Below are 19085 nucleotides of genomic sequence, written 5' to 3'. Positions count from 1 at the left end.
CACTTCTTCAGATACAATACAAAAATGTGTTTGGCTTTTCAAGTGCAATTCACCTAATACACACAATTTTGTACACAATTTTGCCAGCCGCTTCCCGCAGCATATTGTGTTTTTGCATATTGTTTTTGCGAATGTGCACACTTTTGTGAAGACTTACAGGGCCGGCCCACCCAAGAGGCGAGGTGAGGCAACCGCCTCAGGCAGCGGAGTCCACAGGGGCAGCAGCTCTGGTCCCCAGGGAATGCATCGCCTGCTGTTGTCGAGGTAGTGGCAGCAACAGCTGGATCTGACATCTCAGCAACCCTCCTAATGACCTCTTGGCGAATAGGAGGTGCTACTTGTCTCCTTCCACCCTTGTTCCTGATGTAGATTGTCACTCCTTATTCTCTGGGAGAGTGCCATTTTGTGGGTCACCTCAGGTGCCAAATGCCTTGGACTGCCCTACCACTAATTAACCCATTTCTAAAAACTGGTTCTTATTTTAATCAGAGAAGTGGAAATTTTGAAGGAGAGTGGCATTTTGGTTCCCAATATATTGGCTCAGGGAGTGTGCATTAGGTGGGTTTGTCATTAAAATGGAAACCAAAAGGAATTTTACCCGTGTCCGTAAAGGGTAAAAAAGGGCAGTGGGGTGATGGCAGTAGCATAACTGCTCAGCTCAGCATGGCTTGGAGTGGGGATTGCAAGAATTGTTACACTGTCTTCTTTGAAGGGTGAGTTGGGGTTGACGAAGAAGTTAAATGTTAAAAGACCAATACAGAGATCATTAACCTGCAGCAGGATTCCACACTTCTAATCAAGCAAACAATAAAAACCATGGCCATCAACCATTTAAAATGTTTTTTTTTATTCTTTATGTTTCCATTTGTCATAGAAAGAAATATGAAATCTGCATGCAACTTCCTAAATATTTCAAACATTTAAATAGCATATGATAATTTAGCAGTACAATACATTATACGGCAAGATAATAGAGGAAAATCTCCTGCAGTATATTTACAATTGAAAAGGTAGTTTTGTTATTTATAATTTTTTTAAAAAGAGGAATGCACTGCTTACCATTGAAAGTATTACATTCAAAATAAAGATGTTGCTTTGTGACTAAAACATATATATCCATTCCCCTATCAGAGATTCACCACCTCTCATAAAAGGTACATTTTTAAAAGAGTTTCAGACTACAAATCGATGGAACCATACACAATATACCTGAAGCTTAAAATATCTCAAGCCTTTTAATAATAAGAACCGCAGGTGGGGGAAAATGTGCTTTCTTCGTATTAAACTGCTTTAGAAATATTTTTCCCATACAAAATAACAAAAAGAAAAGGGTAGCATATTACATATTACACCCTCTGCAAGGATTAACAGGTGAACAGCTTATATCCAGTTCAAAATCACTGAAAAACCTTATTTCTGAAATTGTACTGCAGAATGTATCAGGCATCCTACATAGAAAATTTTACCTCAGCTTTTCCTTTGTTCTACAGAAATGGAAATCTTCTACAACTAGAACTCTTTACAATGGCATAGAACGTTTCCCAAATGCCAAAGAAGAGACATTATTTTGGAACACCTTTTTTAAAAACAACAACAACAACAAAACAAATTAATGGTTCGCTGAATGAGCTTATAAAGCCCAGTTTCCAGTAATGGTGATGTATGAACAGCTATTGAATGAAGGTTTTAAAAAACAAAAACAAATGACACCAATTTGTAAATGAAGATTACGTCTCATGAGATTTCTCTCTACAAAGAGGGCTTGTATGAAATCTAGTGTGTAAAAGACCCTTATGAAATCTGGCAGCTTTTTTTTTTTTTTAACAGCTATAAAATGTAAAAAGTGATCCTTGGTAAAAAGTGCTTTATAACAATATAGATTTTGGGTCTTGTCTTGTGAGAAGTCATCTCTCTCCATTGTCCATCTTTTCCTCATGTCTGCCACAGAATCCCATTTCTTCTGCTAGCTTTCTGCCTTCTTACTCTTCATAAACTCTGCTGAAACAAACAAAACAAAATAACAGAAACAGAACTTGCTTTTCAGCTGGCTGGATTTAAACAACAAAACAAGCAACCTCAGAGCCACCCAGGAAACTAAATGCCAAAGCACAATACCTGCCAGCATCCCAAAGCCAATAACTGCTACAAAAGGCTGGTTGCCTTTATGTCATGCCCTCCATAGTCTTAAAATACCTGTCAACATCCTCAAGGCAAGTGAAAGGCTCACCCAGTGAATTGGCAGGTAGGTGCCTATTTAAAATGCCCATCTTTCCAGCCATGTCTTAAAGGAAACCCCTAAGGCAGCTGCCTCAGGTGCCAAAATGTCTTGGGCTGGCCCTGAGTATCATATCACTTTAAGCAATCACAGTTTCCCCCCAAGAATTGTGGGAAGTGTAGTTTGTTAAGGATGCTTAGCAGGGCCGTCTTACCCATAGGCGCTAGGGGTCTGGGGCACCTGGGTGTCAGGCTTTCAGGGGCACCAGGCCAAGAGTCTGGGGCCCGAGAGTTGAGTCTGGGGAAGATTAAGACAGCCTTGATGCTGAGTGTCCTTAAAGGCAAAGGTACCCCTGCCCGTACGGGCCAGTCTTGACAGACTCTAGGGTTGTGCGCTCATCTCACTCTAGAGGCCGGGAGCCAGCGCTGTCCGGAGACACTTCCGGGTCACATGGCCAGCGTGACATCGCTGCTCTGGCGAGCCAGAGCCGCCCACGGAAACGCCGTTTACCTTCCCGCTAGTAAGCGGTCCCTATTTATCTACTTGCACCCGGAGGTGCTTTCGAACTGCTAGGTTGGCAGGCGCTGGGACCGAGCAGCGGGAGCGCACCCCGCCGCAGGGATTCGAACCGCCGACCATGCGATCGGCAAGTCCTAGGCGCTGAGGTTTTACCCACATTTCCCTCCCAGGACAACAATTCCCAGAGTTCCCTGGGAAGAGAGCTTGATTGTAACTCTATGAAAGGACTCTATGAAAGGACTAAGGGGTCTCCTAACCATTCTCAGTGCAATTAATTAACTCTCAGTGTAATTAATTAATGTATTAATTGCACTCCCCAGGATACTTTGGGGGAAAGCCATGACTGTTTAAAGTGATAAGATGCTGCTTTAAATCTCCAAGGCAAGAGTGAGCCTTTCAACCATGCCGTCAGGCTTTTCCCGGGCTCTTCCTGCTTCATTCTAGCTGCTCTGCTACTCAAATACGAAATGGTTAGATTCTGTGGGTGGAGAGTTGAATACACACCAGCTGCTTTGTAAGTTACCTTATCACATATCTTCAGGGCACTTCCCTGCGAATCTTAAACAGGAGTTTAAGAGTCAATTACCATGGAAGAAGTGTACAAGTACAACAGCAGCAGTTGACTGGGCACAGGGGCCTGCCTTGTTTATATCAAATTGCTGTAACTTTCAAGCTCCACCAGTGCCCTAAGAGAGGTTATGTGACAGGAGAGGCTGTGAATGCCAACAAATAAGGAAACTGTGAGCCTGTTATTCTGCAGATCTTAGCTGGGTTGTTGGATAGTGTGCTAGACACAGAAGTGTTGTAAAAAGGCAGTTGATAATACGTAGTATACACCAGAGTTTATTTTTTATACCTAGGACGACTTTGTAGTTTGTTGTTATATAACTAGGGAGAATTGAGTAAGGAGTGTTGGACTCCTTCCTGTCTGATTCATTTCAGAGAAATCATTAGGGGGACACATCTTCATCCCTGTAAATTGGGGCAGGGGAAAAAAGTTTAGTAGTCCAACAGCCACTTTGAATTGAGGACAGCCTTTTGGGGACCACATGCCAATAGTGGCTGGGAGGCAGGATCGGAGGCAAAAGTGGGTGGCGCAAAGGATGTGACTCACCTAGGGATGTTGGATAATTCCACTGGAAATGGAAATACAGTGGTACCTTGGTTTTCGAGCGTCTCGGAAATAAAACATTTCGGCTTTCAAACACCGAAAACCTGGAAGTAACTGCTTTGGTTTTCGAATGTTTTTCGGAAGCCAAACGTCCACACAGCTTCTGTATTGAGTTTTCTGGACTTAAATGCTTCCAGAAATGCATGCTTTGGCTTTTTAACGTTTCGGAAGTCGAACCGTCTTCTGGAATAGATTATGTTTGAAAACCGAGGTTCCACTGTAGAAGCAGAGATTGCCACAATTGGCCTGTTTGCCCAAGGTCAGAAATAGAAACTGTGCATATAAGTGGTATCCCCTATCTTTCTTAAGTACACAAATAACAAATGAATATATTGCTTCCTGCATTGTTTTGATGCTTCCCTTGCATTCTGAAATCCTGGACAGCTGCTGCCAAGTGAGAGTAGACAATGTTAATCTGCATGGACCAATGCATGGACCAATGGTCCTCCTTGTTATAAGGCAGCTTCCTGTGTTTCTTTAGCATGTTAGAGCGTCATAGAGCTTCCATTCCAATATATCAATCAATTTTACAACTGTGCAAGAATTATTGTCCCCATATTGGCAGCGGAGTGAGAGAGGGTGACTTACTTAAGGCTCCCTAGTGAGTTCATGGCAGGAGCAAAATGCAAACCATGAACTTCCTGACTCTCATTGCAATCTCTCAGACACTTTGATGCATTACTCAACACCACATAAAGCTAAGGATCTGAAATCCCAACTGTAGTTTTGCCTTCAGTCAGGCAGAGCTTCTGAATTTAAAACGGTGCAAGCAAGACAGAATATTCAACAAATGTGGATTTCTGTCTTTTTTGCCATCCCATAACAGCAAATTGGAAAGATGTCAGAGTGCATATTCAGCCACTTTTTTTTTGCTGAAAAGGTTGTGGAATGATTTTTGAAACGACAATGTGAATATTAACCCAGAGGAATCCTGTGCAAGTCCCACTCTGTTCAATAGAGCTTACTTCTAGGTAAGTGCACATAGGGTTGCAATCTCAAAAATGAACAACATAAAACTTCTACTTTTTAAAATGGTTGTGGAGAGGCAATCCAGTTGCTGCATTTATACAAACAAGCCATGAAGCAGCACGCCATACTTGGGACTGGCCTTATTCTGGGAAGGAGACGTGCAGGCTTTCATTGCATTTATCTTTTTAAAGCCTCTAATACCTAATTAAAAAATTAATCTGTGAGCTGTGTCCAGCTTCTCCTGGCAAAATCCCCACTGACCTCTATGGCAGTGGGATTGGATTCCGTGGCTCCCATGTTCAGTGTTTTGTCTGTCCCTTAAGCTTGTATTACAAGGGAGGTTCGCATGCAATCAGGCTCTTTGTTCTTAATAGTTCATCTGCTTCTGCTGTTTCACCCCAGGGCAGGTGCGCTGAAGTTCAATGAACCCTGATGCTGAAGGAAATCGCTATTTACATAAGCCTCTATTCATCCAAGCTATAGGGAGAAGCAAAGGTGCTCCCATGATCAATGTTCTGGCTTTTTAACCTAGGAAAGAGAAGTTTACTTTGTTCTTTCGCCATGAGCCTCTTGGGTGAGCTCAGGGTTAGTCGTGCAACAAAGATTTTTGAGGAACGCTAATGTTGCTTTAGTTACTTAAGATTCAAAGATTTGCTGCACCAGTGCTCAACCAGAGGCATTGCAGCCACTGTGCCAACGTAACACCAGAAATTACAGCATCGATCTGGAATTTGCTGGTATAATAAGGCAAATACAGAGGGTGACATGTTATATTCCTGTGAGCATAACTGGGCTTTCCCAAAATCTGAAGGCTAATCTTAAAGGGCTGCTATCTGCAGAATGATAAATGAACGGCAGGCAGTTGCATGAGTGAAACAGAGCCAGAGGCTCTCATGTGGCATGATGCATAATAAATACAGCTATTGAAATGGGTCTCTAGTTGAGCATGTTACGAACCACAGTTTCAGTTGCTTTTTGTCTGAAGAAAAATAGCTGAACTCCTTACGGGGGATGGGCCATCTTAACCATCATAAATTGCTTACCGCAGATCTTAAACCCGAGACCTACATAGTATTAGAGATCTAACTAGTGTACTATCACACTGAGCTCTGCCCAAAACAAAGAATCACGGGGTGGGGAGAGGTCATATATGTGGGAGTCACCCAAGCAGCGCATTGGCCTGAACAGGTCATGTGGCATAGTCTGTTCTCTCTAAGAACACCCTTGTTAGACCAGAATAATGGTCAATTCTCCCTTAATAGGATCTTTATTATAACATTTGGTTAATGTATAGAGAATAGTTTGATTCCTGTCAGGAAAGTGAAATGTCACAAATCTGCAGGTGTTTAATTTCCTATTGCGTTGAGCATTAAAAGAAACAACAATCCACAACAATCCTACATATGTTTACTCAGAAGTACTCCACATTGAGTTTGATAGGGCTTACTCAAAAGTTAGGGGTATAGGATAGCAGCCTTTAAAACATTTTCATTCAAAAACTTTGGGAGAGTTGGTGAAAGCAATCATTAAGGCCCATTTTGAGAGTACAGTGTTTAAGTAGCATTTAATTGGGGCCTGTTGTCTGATCTTTATCTACTGTATTCACCATATTAGCATCGCTGTATGCAAGCAGGACTTAGAACAAAGCACATCTTCAGTGCTATAGCTCAGTACTGGAAGCTGCAAAGTAATATGAAAAGAATTCACCTGATCATAAACAAAGTGCTTTTTTTCAGCCCAACAGTGAATGTACTTCAAGGGAAAGGGGGCTGGTTTTAGAGCAGGAATGGTGAGCCTGTGTTCTTGAGGCTGAGATTGGACTCCAACTCACATCAGCCTCAAGCGTTGGTCAATTAAATTTTACCCATTGGAATTAATAGACTTAATCATTTTCATTACTTTCAGGGGATCTACCCTGAGCAACCTAGCAGTTCGAAAGCATGTCAAAGTGCAAGTAGATAAATAGGTACTGCTCTGGCAGGAAGGTAAACGGCATTTCCGTGCGCTGCTCTGGTTTTGCAAGATGTGGCTTAGTCATGCTGGCCGCATGACCTGGAAAAACTGTCTGTGGACAAACGTCGGCTCTCTCGGCCAGCAAAGTGAGATAAGCGCCACAACCCGAGTCGTTCGCTAGTGGACTTAACTATCAGGAGTCCTTTACCTTTACCTTTTACCCTGAGCAAAGCCTAGCTGAATACCACCCATTGTTTCCACTTTCCACTTACAGTGGTACCTCGGGTTAAGTACTTAATTCGTTCTGGAGGTCCATTCTTAACCTGAAATTGTTCTTAACCTGAAGCACCACTTTAGCTAATGGGGCCTCCTGCTGCTGCCATGCCACCGGAGCACAATTTCTGTTCTCATCCTGAAGCAAAGTTCTTAACCCGAGGTACTATTTCTAGGTTAGCGGAGTCTGTAACCTGAAGTGTATGTAACCTGAAGCGTATGTAACCCGAGGTACCACTGTACAGGTTTGTTGTGTAGTTATACGACTTGTTTCAGCATTCCTATGTAGTTAAATGAGACAGCAAACATGAGCCTTTAGACAGTGGGTGAAAACAGCCAAGCAGTTTTGTTGATGTGGGGGTTATACTGTTAGCCATTTCAGACCAGACTATGCAACTTCTTGTGTGTGTGTGCAAAATACAGTGACCTGTCAGAGAAAGAATTAACGTGATCGGTCTGACAACCCAGAGGAATCCAGAAATTAAGAATTAAGCCCTTGGCCTCAGGCAGCCCTCTTCTCACCAGACATCCTCAGTTGTGTGGCATCTGGATGTCTAGGCAGGTTTACATCTGACGTGCCTTGCTCTTTACAAGCCAAAGGCAGATTCTTAGCATTATTTAAACATAAGATCTTGAGTATTTTATTTCCTCTGTGGTAGCCTTTAAAAAGTAAACAAGAGGAAATGAGGTTACATAATAGTTGACATTTAGCAGTGCAAACCGTTTTCTCTCCGGCTTCCCAAGTACTACCGCAAGAGCGCTGGCAGACAATCAGGCAAAACTATCAGCATGACTGAGAAAGGGACAAAAAAACCAAAAACAAACCAAAAACAAAACAAGGCTCTCTAGGAAGCAAGTCCTATTGGACTCGATGGCACTTACTTCTGAGTAAACATCTTCATTTCACAGACAGGCTAAATTACTGTCAGTACCTGCCAAGGCCTTCACGCCAGCTTTGTTTGTCTTGACGTGGTTCCTGAATGTCACCCAGACAGCTCAGAATGCTGTAGAGTACATGAAGTGTGTCCCACTTTATGTTCACAACAACCCTGTGATGTAGTTTTGTTCAGTGTGTGCGATTGACCCATGACTGCCCAATGAGCTTCATGGCTGAGTGTGGATTTGAACTCAAGTTATGCCAGCCACTCTCAAACTCTTTAACCACTATGCCCCACTGTCTTTCTCAAAAACTAATTGTGCTCAAAAATAGCTGCAGCTGCTGTGTTTATTCATACTATGCATTTAGCAGCTGCACAGTGACAATATGATTCAAGAGAATGACACCTGCCATAAAGATAGTCACAATAAAATCAAAAGAGCCAAGGATTTGGGGAAATGAGGCAAAAAAGAAAGAGGAAGTAGTAGAAGTAATTCCAATTTGTGGATTGATTTCTGCTACTACATTGGCTGTTGGATCTAGTTGTTTGGTACTTAAGCTGACTTGGATTTATGCTTAAGCCCTTGTGTCCAAATTGCGAAATAAAAATGGAACTGTCATCTGAAATGTTTGATGTTTTTTGAAATCTGGGATTTAACTTGACAGCTCAACACTTTCCCTTTAAATTACATTGATACCACACTTCTGATATGAAAGCCAGCGGCGATGTCACACTTGTCACTGTGATTTATGGGTCAAGTGTTCAAGTTAGACAGAGACATCTTTCCCCAGAATAAACACATGTACTTAATAACCCAAGATACCTCTTGCTCATAGGGACAGGAGGCTGTCCTGCGCTTTGGACATGAGTGATACCCACCTCTCTTTCTCTTTCCATATTGTGTACCACTTAAGTAATCTTTTGGTACTCGGGAGTTTGGGATGCAAGCAGTACTGGTGGCCACCTCGGAATCGGGATTTCATTGTGACTCTGAAAGGAAAGACAGGTTGTGAAGATGGAGCTGCCGTAATAATGTTAACAAACATGGATTCTTAACAGAACGATAGCTAGCAGTCTAATTCTAAGAAATTGTCATATAGCACTGGTCCCCCATCTCCCCCACCCCATCCTGCAGTGTGTTACATACATGCCATATTGTTGTTTGCTGCACTAATGCCTCCAATCCCAGTTGGTTGGGATGGATGTGATGTCATGGAATGTTTATGGACATTCCAACGCTGAATAGGGCTGTCTCATTTGAAGCCCATTTGGAAGCCCATGCATTACAAACAGATTGTCAGTGTCATTGAGCTTCGACAGCACCCATCACCTGCTGGAGGGGAGAAAAGCAAGACTGGATACAGCCTTCTTCCTGCCAGAATGGCAACCAGCTGACTAGACCAACTATTTGTTGGCTGGGGAATGTACAAGAATGGGACTCCATCAAGCATGGATCATCAATGGCACAACTCCAGGTGGCTAAATGGATTATTTTTCACTCTTAGTGGATTGAGGCAACCGTTTGCTGCTTGGAAGCAGCTGCTGGGGCTAGCAAAGTGAATCAAAGTTGATCTCCGGGGATCTAGTGAGCCTTTTTGGTGTCACAGCTGTCAGAAGATTCTCAGGGTTGCCACACCCTCTTGGGGTGGCCACTTGTGCGTGCATGGCCTAAGAAGAGAACTTGCATCACCATGAAAGAGAACCCCAGGCTGCATAAAATTTGCTCGTGGTAATTTGTGTGTATGGGTGCAAATAATCACTATAATTTAAAGAATCTCAAAATCCGAGAATTGTACAGTTGGAAGGGACCACAAGGATCATCTAGTCCAACCCTCTTCAATGGAGGAATCTTTTTGCACAGCATGGGACTTGCACCCATGACTCTACCAACTGAGCTATCTCAGGTGACAAAATAGCTCACCATAATAGGGAAGACACCAGCGGATGTGTGTGCGCCTGCTCAGTCTGCTGACCAGATGGTCATTGTCAAGGTTTATAGACTACTTCAAGGCTCCTGCTCCCCCTTTTTATGTGGTTTCTTATTTTTAAATGAACTTCAGATAGACAGACCTTCAAAAGAGAGGACTGCCCTCTGACACATGGTCACCCTATATCCATACAAGCAGCCCATTAATTTCATTGGGTTTGGCAAAGCTGTGAAGCTTTCCATGTCATGTTTAGTCTTTGCCTGGCCAACAATAAATTTGTCCTGCATCAGCCAGACATTAGCTCTCTTCCTTTACTTCGCAGTATAATGACTTTCCTTCCAGTCTGTTCAGACCTCAGGGTATTGTGTCCCTAGCGTTCCAGCTTTTCTTTCTTGTCTATGTCTGCAAAAGGTTCAGCTTTCCAACACAGTCTTACACTGAGTCAGCTAAATAATTATCCCACTTTCCTATTTTCAGACCTGATTAGCAACAGCTTTTATATCTACCACTCCAGGATCTCAAATATATTTAAATATATATTTTCCAGCTGTACTCCTTAAAATTCCTTACCTGAGATGGAATGTGAAATATCTTAATGGCAAAGCCATGCAAACAAGCAATGACAGACAGAACACAATGTTCTGACGACGTAAAGTATGATGAATTTTTTAAAAAAAGGATTTTAATTGCTTTTGGGTTGTTGTTTTTTATTACCACAACGACTCCAGAAAAATCTAGCAGTTGTTAACAAATCTGTTGTTGTTTCTTTGAAAAGAATGGGATTCCAGTCAAAATGAAGAAAATGATCATGCCATGATGGTTTCTTCATGAAAAGTTTGTTTCTGAAATACTGCAATAATTCTACATGCAGAAATGTGGGAGGAGATTGTTAGGAAAGGCTGCCACACATCTTTCTTTCTTTCTTTCTAATAATAATGATAATATGAACTAAATTTATGCAACATTTAAGAGGTGGCTCTTGCAACAAGGTGCAACCAAACACACAAAAACATTCTAGTCTCTTCTACACTAATTTCCTTCAGAGCAGCATTGCAGTTTCAAACATTTAAAAGAAAAGAAGGGAGAAAGGGAAAGGAGGAGGAGATATACTGAGAGGGAACAAACTTTTAGGGCTGTGAAAATGTATCTGAAATATTGAACAACGTCAGCTGTTTTTGAAAAAGATGGGAAGGGAGAGTTTTGCGCTCCGGACCTTGTTTCCTATCCACAGCTCCGCTCCCAAGCTCGCTAAAGTTTGTGCGTTTTCTTGATGATTTTTCAGGGAGAGTGTAAAGTTTCTCTAATGGGCATTTCATTTATGTTTGTACCTCACGGCTTCTGCCTTTTCATTTGGCTGCCAAATCTGGCTGAGCTTCTAAAGGTCTGGAGCACACGTCTCTCCCATACCCATCCTGGAGAAGCTTGTTATTGTTTTTTCCTTGACGGCCTTTCAGCGTCCTTCTACTGCTGGCATCTTGTTTGTGAGAGCATACTGCTGTTTGGTTTTCCCATCAGGCAGGCAAACTCCGAGGCCCAGACTCCAGTCCTTGGCAGCCAAGGCTTGGGCAGGAAAGCCTCGCACTGCTTTTGTTATGCTGATGCACGTTTCTGAACTCTTTGTCAGCCCTGGGTTACTGATGTAATGGAGACATAACTGTGTATGCGAGCTGACTGGGAAACTGCTACCTCCGCACCTTATGGGAGTTTGCTAATTTGTAAGGACCTGTCAGGAAAGGAGGTCACTGGCACATCGGTCCGCATGGAGGGAGGGTGGAACACCCATTTCCTGGTGTTCACATAGAAACTCTGGCTCATATTTTTGGACGGAGGAAAGAGAGAGCACAAAGGGAGGGGTGGCCTTCTTCCCTGGCGATGGAGTGAACGGTTTGGCCTGCTATTCCAGTACACAAGGTAGGAAGAAAATTCTGCATCCCCACCTTCCTCTTGGCTGGCTCAGCCACTCCTTTTTCTGGCCCAGTTTTCCCCACTAAGCTACAATACCAGCCATGCCAATGAATTACTGTCCTGAAAGAGCTAGTTCTTCCTGGGAGTTTCTGAAGGCAATTTTCTCTCACCATCCAAGGACCACCTGAGTCTCCATCACATGCTCTTGGGTTTGTTGCCCCCTCTAGCACTATGCATGAGACAAAGGAAGCTCAGAAATTCAGTTTTCTTCTGTCCAGCCTCCAACACTCATTGGCCGTGGACTTCTAAATTGCAACCACTGCTATGCTGCCACTTTGAATGTGATGTAGCTGCATATATTGGCACCACCCTATGTTTCTATATATACAGGGGTGGTTCTGAACTCCCACCAGCTCCAGGCAACACGGTCCAACAACATGCAGTCTAACTTCATGCTCAGTGAGTAGAGCTGAAGAGACTCTTAATCTCAGGGTTGTCCCACATTGGGCAAAAGATTCCTGCATTACAGGGGGTACACCCGACAACCCTTGCGGTCCCTTCCAATTCTACAATTCTGTTTCTATGATCATCTGGAGGTCAGTGTTCAGGGATGATGGAAATTATAGTCCAACACTATATAATCCAACACTATGTAGAGCACAGAACATTTGATGTATGGAATGCTATTTCCAGAGGCAGTATACCCTGAGTACCAAATCCTAGGGGAAAATAGTAATGAACAAAAAAATGAACATATTCGCTTTTTATGTACTTCTGGAATATTCTTCCTAGGTAAAACCACCTGGTCGTCTCACTGACTTCTTTTCCCCCTTATGCAAATATATTTGTTTGTTCGGAAGACATTTCTTGACTGCTTCTTTTACTAACTCTGCTGCTGCAGCAATGATACTTTTTATCCAGGCTGAATGTTGATTGCATGATTGATGTACTGGTGGCATTTTGTGTTATAATTGTGCTTTTGTGATGCTTCCTGGATTTTAATATTTTTAATTGTGCATTTGGCAGAAAATGTGCCTTGTACGATTTTAAAGAAACAAGGGTTTGCTGTTGAATCCTGAAACTCTGAATCCATCTGAGTTCAGCTCTTGCAGAATCTTAGTGCATTACGGCAAACCTGTTAAACTAGGCTAGACTGAGCCAGGGAGTCATGGAGAAAAGTGCCGGACTCCAGATTGCAGTGGAGAGAAAGTTCACGGAGATAAAACCTTTTCTTGTGAGTTAGGCATGCATAGGAAATTTTCCCATTGGAGTTTCCCCCGGATTCTGAATTATCTGAAATTGTGTGCAGAGCAGTACTGATACAATAGCAACCTCCCATCTTTCTGTTTTTCATTTCTGGATTCTGCTTAGAATTCTGCACACATACGGTTTGACTCTTTTTCCAGGTTGTGTCTCCCCACTTCCCCTCCTGCCTTACTGGTTAGCAATCTGCATAAGCATACATATGTGCATTTATTTAAAAAACAGCCAAAAAGGAATCATTATGTTATTGTACAAATACACAAAAAGGGGGAGTTACAGACTTTAAACTATGACAAACTGTGCATGTGCCAATTCCTAAAATTAATTTCAGAATTATCAACAATAAGCTGGGCAAAATGCAAGGCAGAGCCGACCTGTTAAAATGAATGGGCAAAATGGAAGAAGGGGCGTCTGCTGATCTCTGTTAGCAGCCAGGCGTACTGAGGACAGTACATCTGAAGAGAAGAGCAATGCCAAAAACACAAGCCAGGCAGTTCCAAATAACCAGAATAAGGGTGGTGGGGGACGACCTTCTTCCTAAATTATATGAGTATAGTTGTTCGGGTCATTCCAATGCTGGAATGTCAGTATGAGGATTAACTCATTTATTTCTTATAAAGAGATTTCCCAGAAATGTGTATCTAGTCACTAACACAGCATTTCAGAAGTCTGTCCCATATAACGTATTTTGGGATTATGAAAGTGGAAATTATTATTATTTAGAAATATAAACATGGGTGTCAAATCAGTGCCTTGGGCATTATGAGTTGGATCCAATCATGCAAGCCGTAGGATCCTCACACAATCAACCTTTCTCTACCCTTCACCCCCTTTCTCTGTACCCCCTGAAAAGCCTCTGCATCTGAACAGTGTGGGCTGTGTCTTATGGGGCTGCAGTGAGAGTGGGGATAATCTGGAATCAGGCAGAAGGAGCCTTGATCATTAAGGGAAGTGTAGCCAAATGTGGTTTGATCGAGAAACAGGTTTCTACTGGGAATGTGCTAATCAGCATAATTGTAAGAAAGCTTTGCCCCATTCAAAATATTTCCAATGTAATCAGGGAATACAACATAGTTACTTGCACACACCTCTTTTAGGCTTAAAAGATGCCTGTATCTTTACCCAACATGAGTAAAAGTAGCTGCGGGGAGAGGAGTCAGTGGAGAATGGAATAAAAGGAAAGTTCTAAAAAGTCCCTCTACCCAACATCCAAAAAAAAAAAGAATCATAGAACACCATGAAATGTATAACTCTGCCCTGTGAAAAAAAAAATCAGATGAGTTTTGGCAATTTGCTTGGTAGGCTCAGTTTGATCCGAAGAAAAACTATTTGTGCTTCCCACTAGAAAAGCAGAACATGATGTATAGACATGTTTGGAGGCTTTAAGAAAGTTACTATAAAATAGAAGACTTTGCTTTGCCTACAGAGCTTTGCATTAAATTACTGGTCGCTGGCTAATATGCTTTGCTCCCAATACTTTATGAGAACCATTGTAATCGAAACATTACTTGCCAGGTTTTCAATTTCAAACCAGCTCATCCAAGTGTAGTATGGTTTGCTTTTAGCGCATGGTTCACACAACAACTGTCCGCCTATCTGACAGGTGTTTTCCATTTTCTTGAACACCTGAGCATTTATGTCACTGCAACAGAAATCAATGGACACCAGCTGCTTCCATTGTGGAAATAAGTGGTCTATACTGTGGACTCACCCATTGACCTTAAGCCAAGGAGTGCAAAGATGCTATTTCTGGTCATTTTCTTTCATACCAACAATGTTCCAACCACTGAAAACCATATAATCTTTCTCATTTCTAGGAGTATTCCATTCAGAGGCAGCTGGAGCAAAGCTAAAAATCAGAATTGGATGGATACACTGGAGGCCTTAATCTGCTGTGCGTAAAGTGAGTAGATACAGGTCATTAAGTGAGGATTTGTTCCCAGTCACGTTGACTGGTTCTTAACCTCTAGGTGTGTCCCAATCCACAATTAGCCACCAGTTGTTTGGCATTGCATTCATGAGCTAGTCAGCAGGTTCCCAGAACCTTTCAGTGGAGCGGGCCAGTCCCAGACAACAACAGAGATGTTGTGAGTCCTGAAAATGGCCATTTCCCCTTTCCATATGCCCACTCCCATGCCCCCCACATTAGATTTACCATTTGGAAGGGATTGAGCTTCTTTCTGGCAACCTTGCTATGACTGAGAGGGCTGTTGTGCATAAGGAGGGTTGGGTTGTGTTTCTAGCAGCAGCTGACGCAAACAAGACCCAGTTGTGATGCAACACAGCCTTCTCTCTCTCTCTCTTTCTAAGTAGGGAACAAGTTGGTTACCACTTGTTATGTAACTAGTTCCAAAGGCAGCATCCTGAGGAGGAATTCTAATTGTTTTATTTCATAATGTTGGCCTGGCCCCGTTCTGACAAATGACATGGCAGTGTGAAAACAAACAAACAGAAAGTTTCAGACTTTTAATTTGGCACGCCTCACAAGAAATGCCTAAGCAGAAATGATCTCATTCAAAGTTGTGCAAGTTGAAACAGGTCCCCGAAGATAGAGAGGTAATGTTTATATTTGAGGCTGAGCACTTTGATTTATTGACACCGGTTACTCCACGCAACCAAGAGGTGTTCCACATGTACAAGCCAATAATTATGTGGAAGTTCAATTCCACGGAGTGTGATGGGATTTATGGCAACCTTATGGTGCAATCCTGAACTCAGTTGCTTTAAGCCCACTGGAGAGAATGGGATGAAGGTTGCAATCCTATATGCACTTATCTGAAAGTAAGTCCCATTGACCTCAGTGGGGCTTACTTCCGAGTAATGTATAGGATTATACTGCCAAGCACTTGTGCAATATTGCAGCCTTCTATAGCAGATATTTGGAAGCTCAATGAAATAAAGATAGATGATAGATAGATAGATAGATAGATAGATAGATAGATAGATAGATGGTAGATGGTAGATAGATAGGGCACCTAATGTTGCTCATTACATTTATAGGCATTTTAATATTACCCTCATAAGCCTTGTCTTCTTTTCCAGCAATTTACAATTAAGCAGATTTACTATATCAGAGACAGATGGAACATTTTCATAACAGTTACCAATTGTGCTGGGTTTAACTTGTTACCATACTGTCATAGGCATTTTCTCTCTCTTTAAAATATTAAAAATGCAGGAAAACAATCTGATTGATACAAACATATTTATTTTGATAATACCCTTAAAAAAAAAAAGGTGTGACTTACATGATCATTCTTTCCTTGCAATATGGATACTTTGGCTTCTCTTCCAGCTTTTGTATATCACTGAATCTTATCTTGGGGCCCTTTCTTGCGCATCTGCATTTTGATCCTAGAAGAAAAAGTATTTACCCATTTGGGTATATAAAATTCATTTCATATTCTACATGTCCTTATCACTGCTCCTAAACTCTCTGTAATTCACGAGCTATTTAAACATATACAGTATAGAAAAAGTTCATCTTTTCTACAGTTTAATATAAAGAGGACATTACTGTATTTTTTATCTAGGCTAGTTGTAATCCTAAGCAACATACTGCAAAAAACAAAAGTTTTTCATTGAGCAAGATCTTAAGATTGCAACCATTGTATATGGTTAAGTGAATTCCGCTGAAGTTAGTAGACTACCCAACCAATTTATGTAAGTAAGAGCCAATAAGTTCACTAAGACTAATTCCCAAGTAAGTGTGCACAGGACTGCAATCTTTTGTATTTGAAGCCATGTGGTGGTCCTGTCTTTTAAAAGTGTACCTGCTGTGATCAAACTTTGTAAAAAAAATGCACATTAAGATAAAGAAACAGTCAAGCCACACTATTCAGATGATGGTTAAATATAACTTGTGCTACTGATTGCTTCTTTTTTAAAAAATTGGAAAAGGAATATAAAGACTTCTGAATTCTTTTGGAATTATTTGATATACAAATTGTCAAAGCAGCATCTGAGCTGGGCAAAAATCAGCCCTTCAAATCAAAGGGTGACCAATTTAAAACCATTTCCAAGAGCATGGGACCAGTACTTAATGGGCTGCAGAGTCTGGCTGAAACTGTACTAGTCAAAGTTCTAGTTACTTTTCCCACTGTGCATTAATGTGTGTGAATTCACCATTCCAAAGGAGTCCACACCAGATTAATTGCAAGGGGAATATTTCCTGTGATACGCACTTCAGCTCAGCTAACTTTGGGAAGAAGCCGGGGTTTCTGCTTTTCTGGTGTTCTTGCTATACAAATCTATAGCTTAAAATATATTTGCTCTGGGATTTTTTTTTTTAGTTCAGGTGTCAGTTGCTTCTAAGTACATTTCAAAACTATTTCAACAAGCGGTAAAAGTGAAATGTGTGTGCAAGAGTGAGAGAGAGAGAAAGAGAGAGAGAGGGAGGGAATGAGGGAGAGAGAAAGGGTGCTGAAATGCATGGTAAGTGAATAACCTGTAACTTACCTTCCACGCTGGTAAAGCAGATTACAATGAACAGTAAGAGGAAAACTGCTGGCAAGAGCTTCATGATAAGAAGACCTGGAGGAGCCTAAAGGTATGCTCTCTTAGATTTCACTTGGATAAACTGCTGTCTTTCCTTTGCCTCTTTGATCAGACGCACTGGTCAGACTGAGACTTGGTGTTGCCACACTATAGATTGCAATGTGAATGAATGCCTATGATCTGCTCTCTCCTGGTTGCTGCTGCTGCTATTGCAGCCCTGTCGGTTTCAGCTGCTGTCTGTCTGCGCTCTGCCGCTTCCCTCCTCTTTTAAAACAGCTCCCGCTGCCCTTTCCTCAAACTCATTAATATGCAGAGAGACTAAATTACTTTCAGCAATTTCGCAACCCTAAAAAAGGGGGAGGGACTTACAGGGAACGAAAATAACTGATTCTGCTGAAGGCACCGAGTATTTTAGAGGATAACATACACTGCAGAGAAGGAGAAGATGAGGAGGAGGGGGATTGAGAAAGAGGTGGCTTTTAACTCTCTGCCCCTTTGGGTCTTTGAGGTGGCAAGGCTGCCCTTTTTAACAAGGTGGTGTTGCAGTTGGTTTTGTGATGCTACATGGATCCATAAAATATGTCTCTTCAGAAAACCACATTTTAAAAATGTGCACAAGCAGTGAAAGAGCTACAAGAACTTCAAAATAAGAATTTGTTAGATCACTGCCATACATTGTAATGCTGTGATCTGAGCTGGGGGCAGGTCATTGATATGCAATAAGTGAGGTAGCCCAATGACCTTGGGGGCTAGGATGTTGCATGACAGGTGGCTTTTGACAGATCTGAACATTTTGAAGAATTGCTTCTATAGGATTTCATCCTTAATCGTAGAACACAAAGACTATCCTTCATTTTGCAATAGCTTCAATCCTTTGGGTGACATGGAAGATTCATCACACATCAGCTGTGTTTTGTAGTTTCAGTGTTTTGATATGGCAACCCACCCAATTCCTACCAAATGTCTTGGGAAACGGGAAGTATGCTTATGGAAACAATGGGTGAAATCCAATCCTGCTGCCCCATTTGTGGAAAGGCTGTTGACCAAGTCTCCTTCTCTTTATAACCCCTATGCCACCTGTCACACTGTGTTGGAGGGTCACTAACTCTCTGGGGCTGGTTTTCAGGGAGTGCAGAACCCAAAGAGTGCTCACTAATGGTTCCTCGTCATCCTGAAAAAAGTGACAAGTAGAGTGCTACAGAGTAGTGTCCTGGGCCTGTTGTTGTTCAATATCTTTATAAATGACTTGGATGAAAGTACAGTGGTACCTTGGGTTACAGATGCTTCAGGTTACAGACTCCGCTAACCCAGAAATAGTGTTTCAGGTTAAGAACTTTGCTTCAGGATGAGAACAGAAATTGCACAGTGGCGGCGCAGCAGCAGCAGCGGGAGTTAAAGTGGTACCTCAGGTTAAGAACGGTTTCAGGTTAAGAACGGACCTTCAAAACGAATTAAGTTCTTAACCTGAGGTACCACTGTATTGAGGGGATACTCACCTAATTTTCAGATAACAC

The 19085-nt window shown here is 42.0% G+C and overlaps 1 protein-coding gene across 2 annotated transcripts; it reads right to left on the bottom strand.

The window, feature by feature from the left end:
• Window positions 1-825: 825 nt before the first annotated feature.
• CXCL14 (C-X-C motif chemokine ligand 14) lies at window positions 826-18021 on the bottom strand. 2 transcript variants are annotated; one of them, XM_083428966.1, is made up of 4 exons: window positions 17533-18021; window positions 16323-16428; window positions 8858-8968; window positions 826-1995 (listed from the first exon to the last, which is right to left on the bottom strand). In XM_083428966.1, the coding sequence occupies exons 1-4, from the start codon at window positions 17594-17596 to the stop codon at window positions 1980-1982; spliced, it is 297 nt and encodes a 98-aa protein (XP_083285092.1). In that variant the 5' UTR covers window positions 17597-18021; the 3' UTR covers window positions 826-1979. The 2 variants fall into 2 exon arrangements, with proteins under 2 accessions (XP_083285092.1, XP_083285091.1); XM_083428965.1 differs by having other exon boundaries at window positions 826-1998; window positions 17533-17861.
• Between the last annotated feature and the right edge of the window lie 1064 nt (window positions 18022-19085).

The sequence above is a fragment of the Podarcis tiliguerta genome, assembly GCF_965153285.1.
Source record: "Podarcis tiliguerta genome assembly, chromosome: 2".
Taxonomy (NCBI): Eukaryota; Metazoa; Chordata; class Lepidosauria; order Squamata; family Lacertidae; genus Podarcis; species Podarcis tiliguerta.
This window is presented reverse-complemented; position numbering and strand designations above follow the sequence as displayed.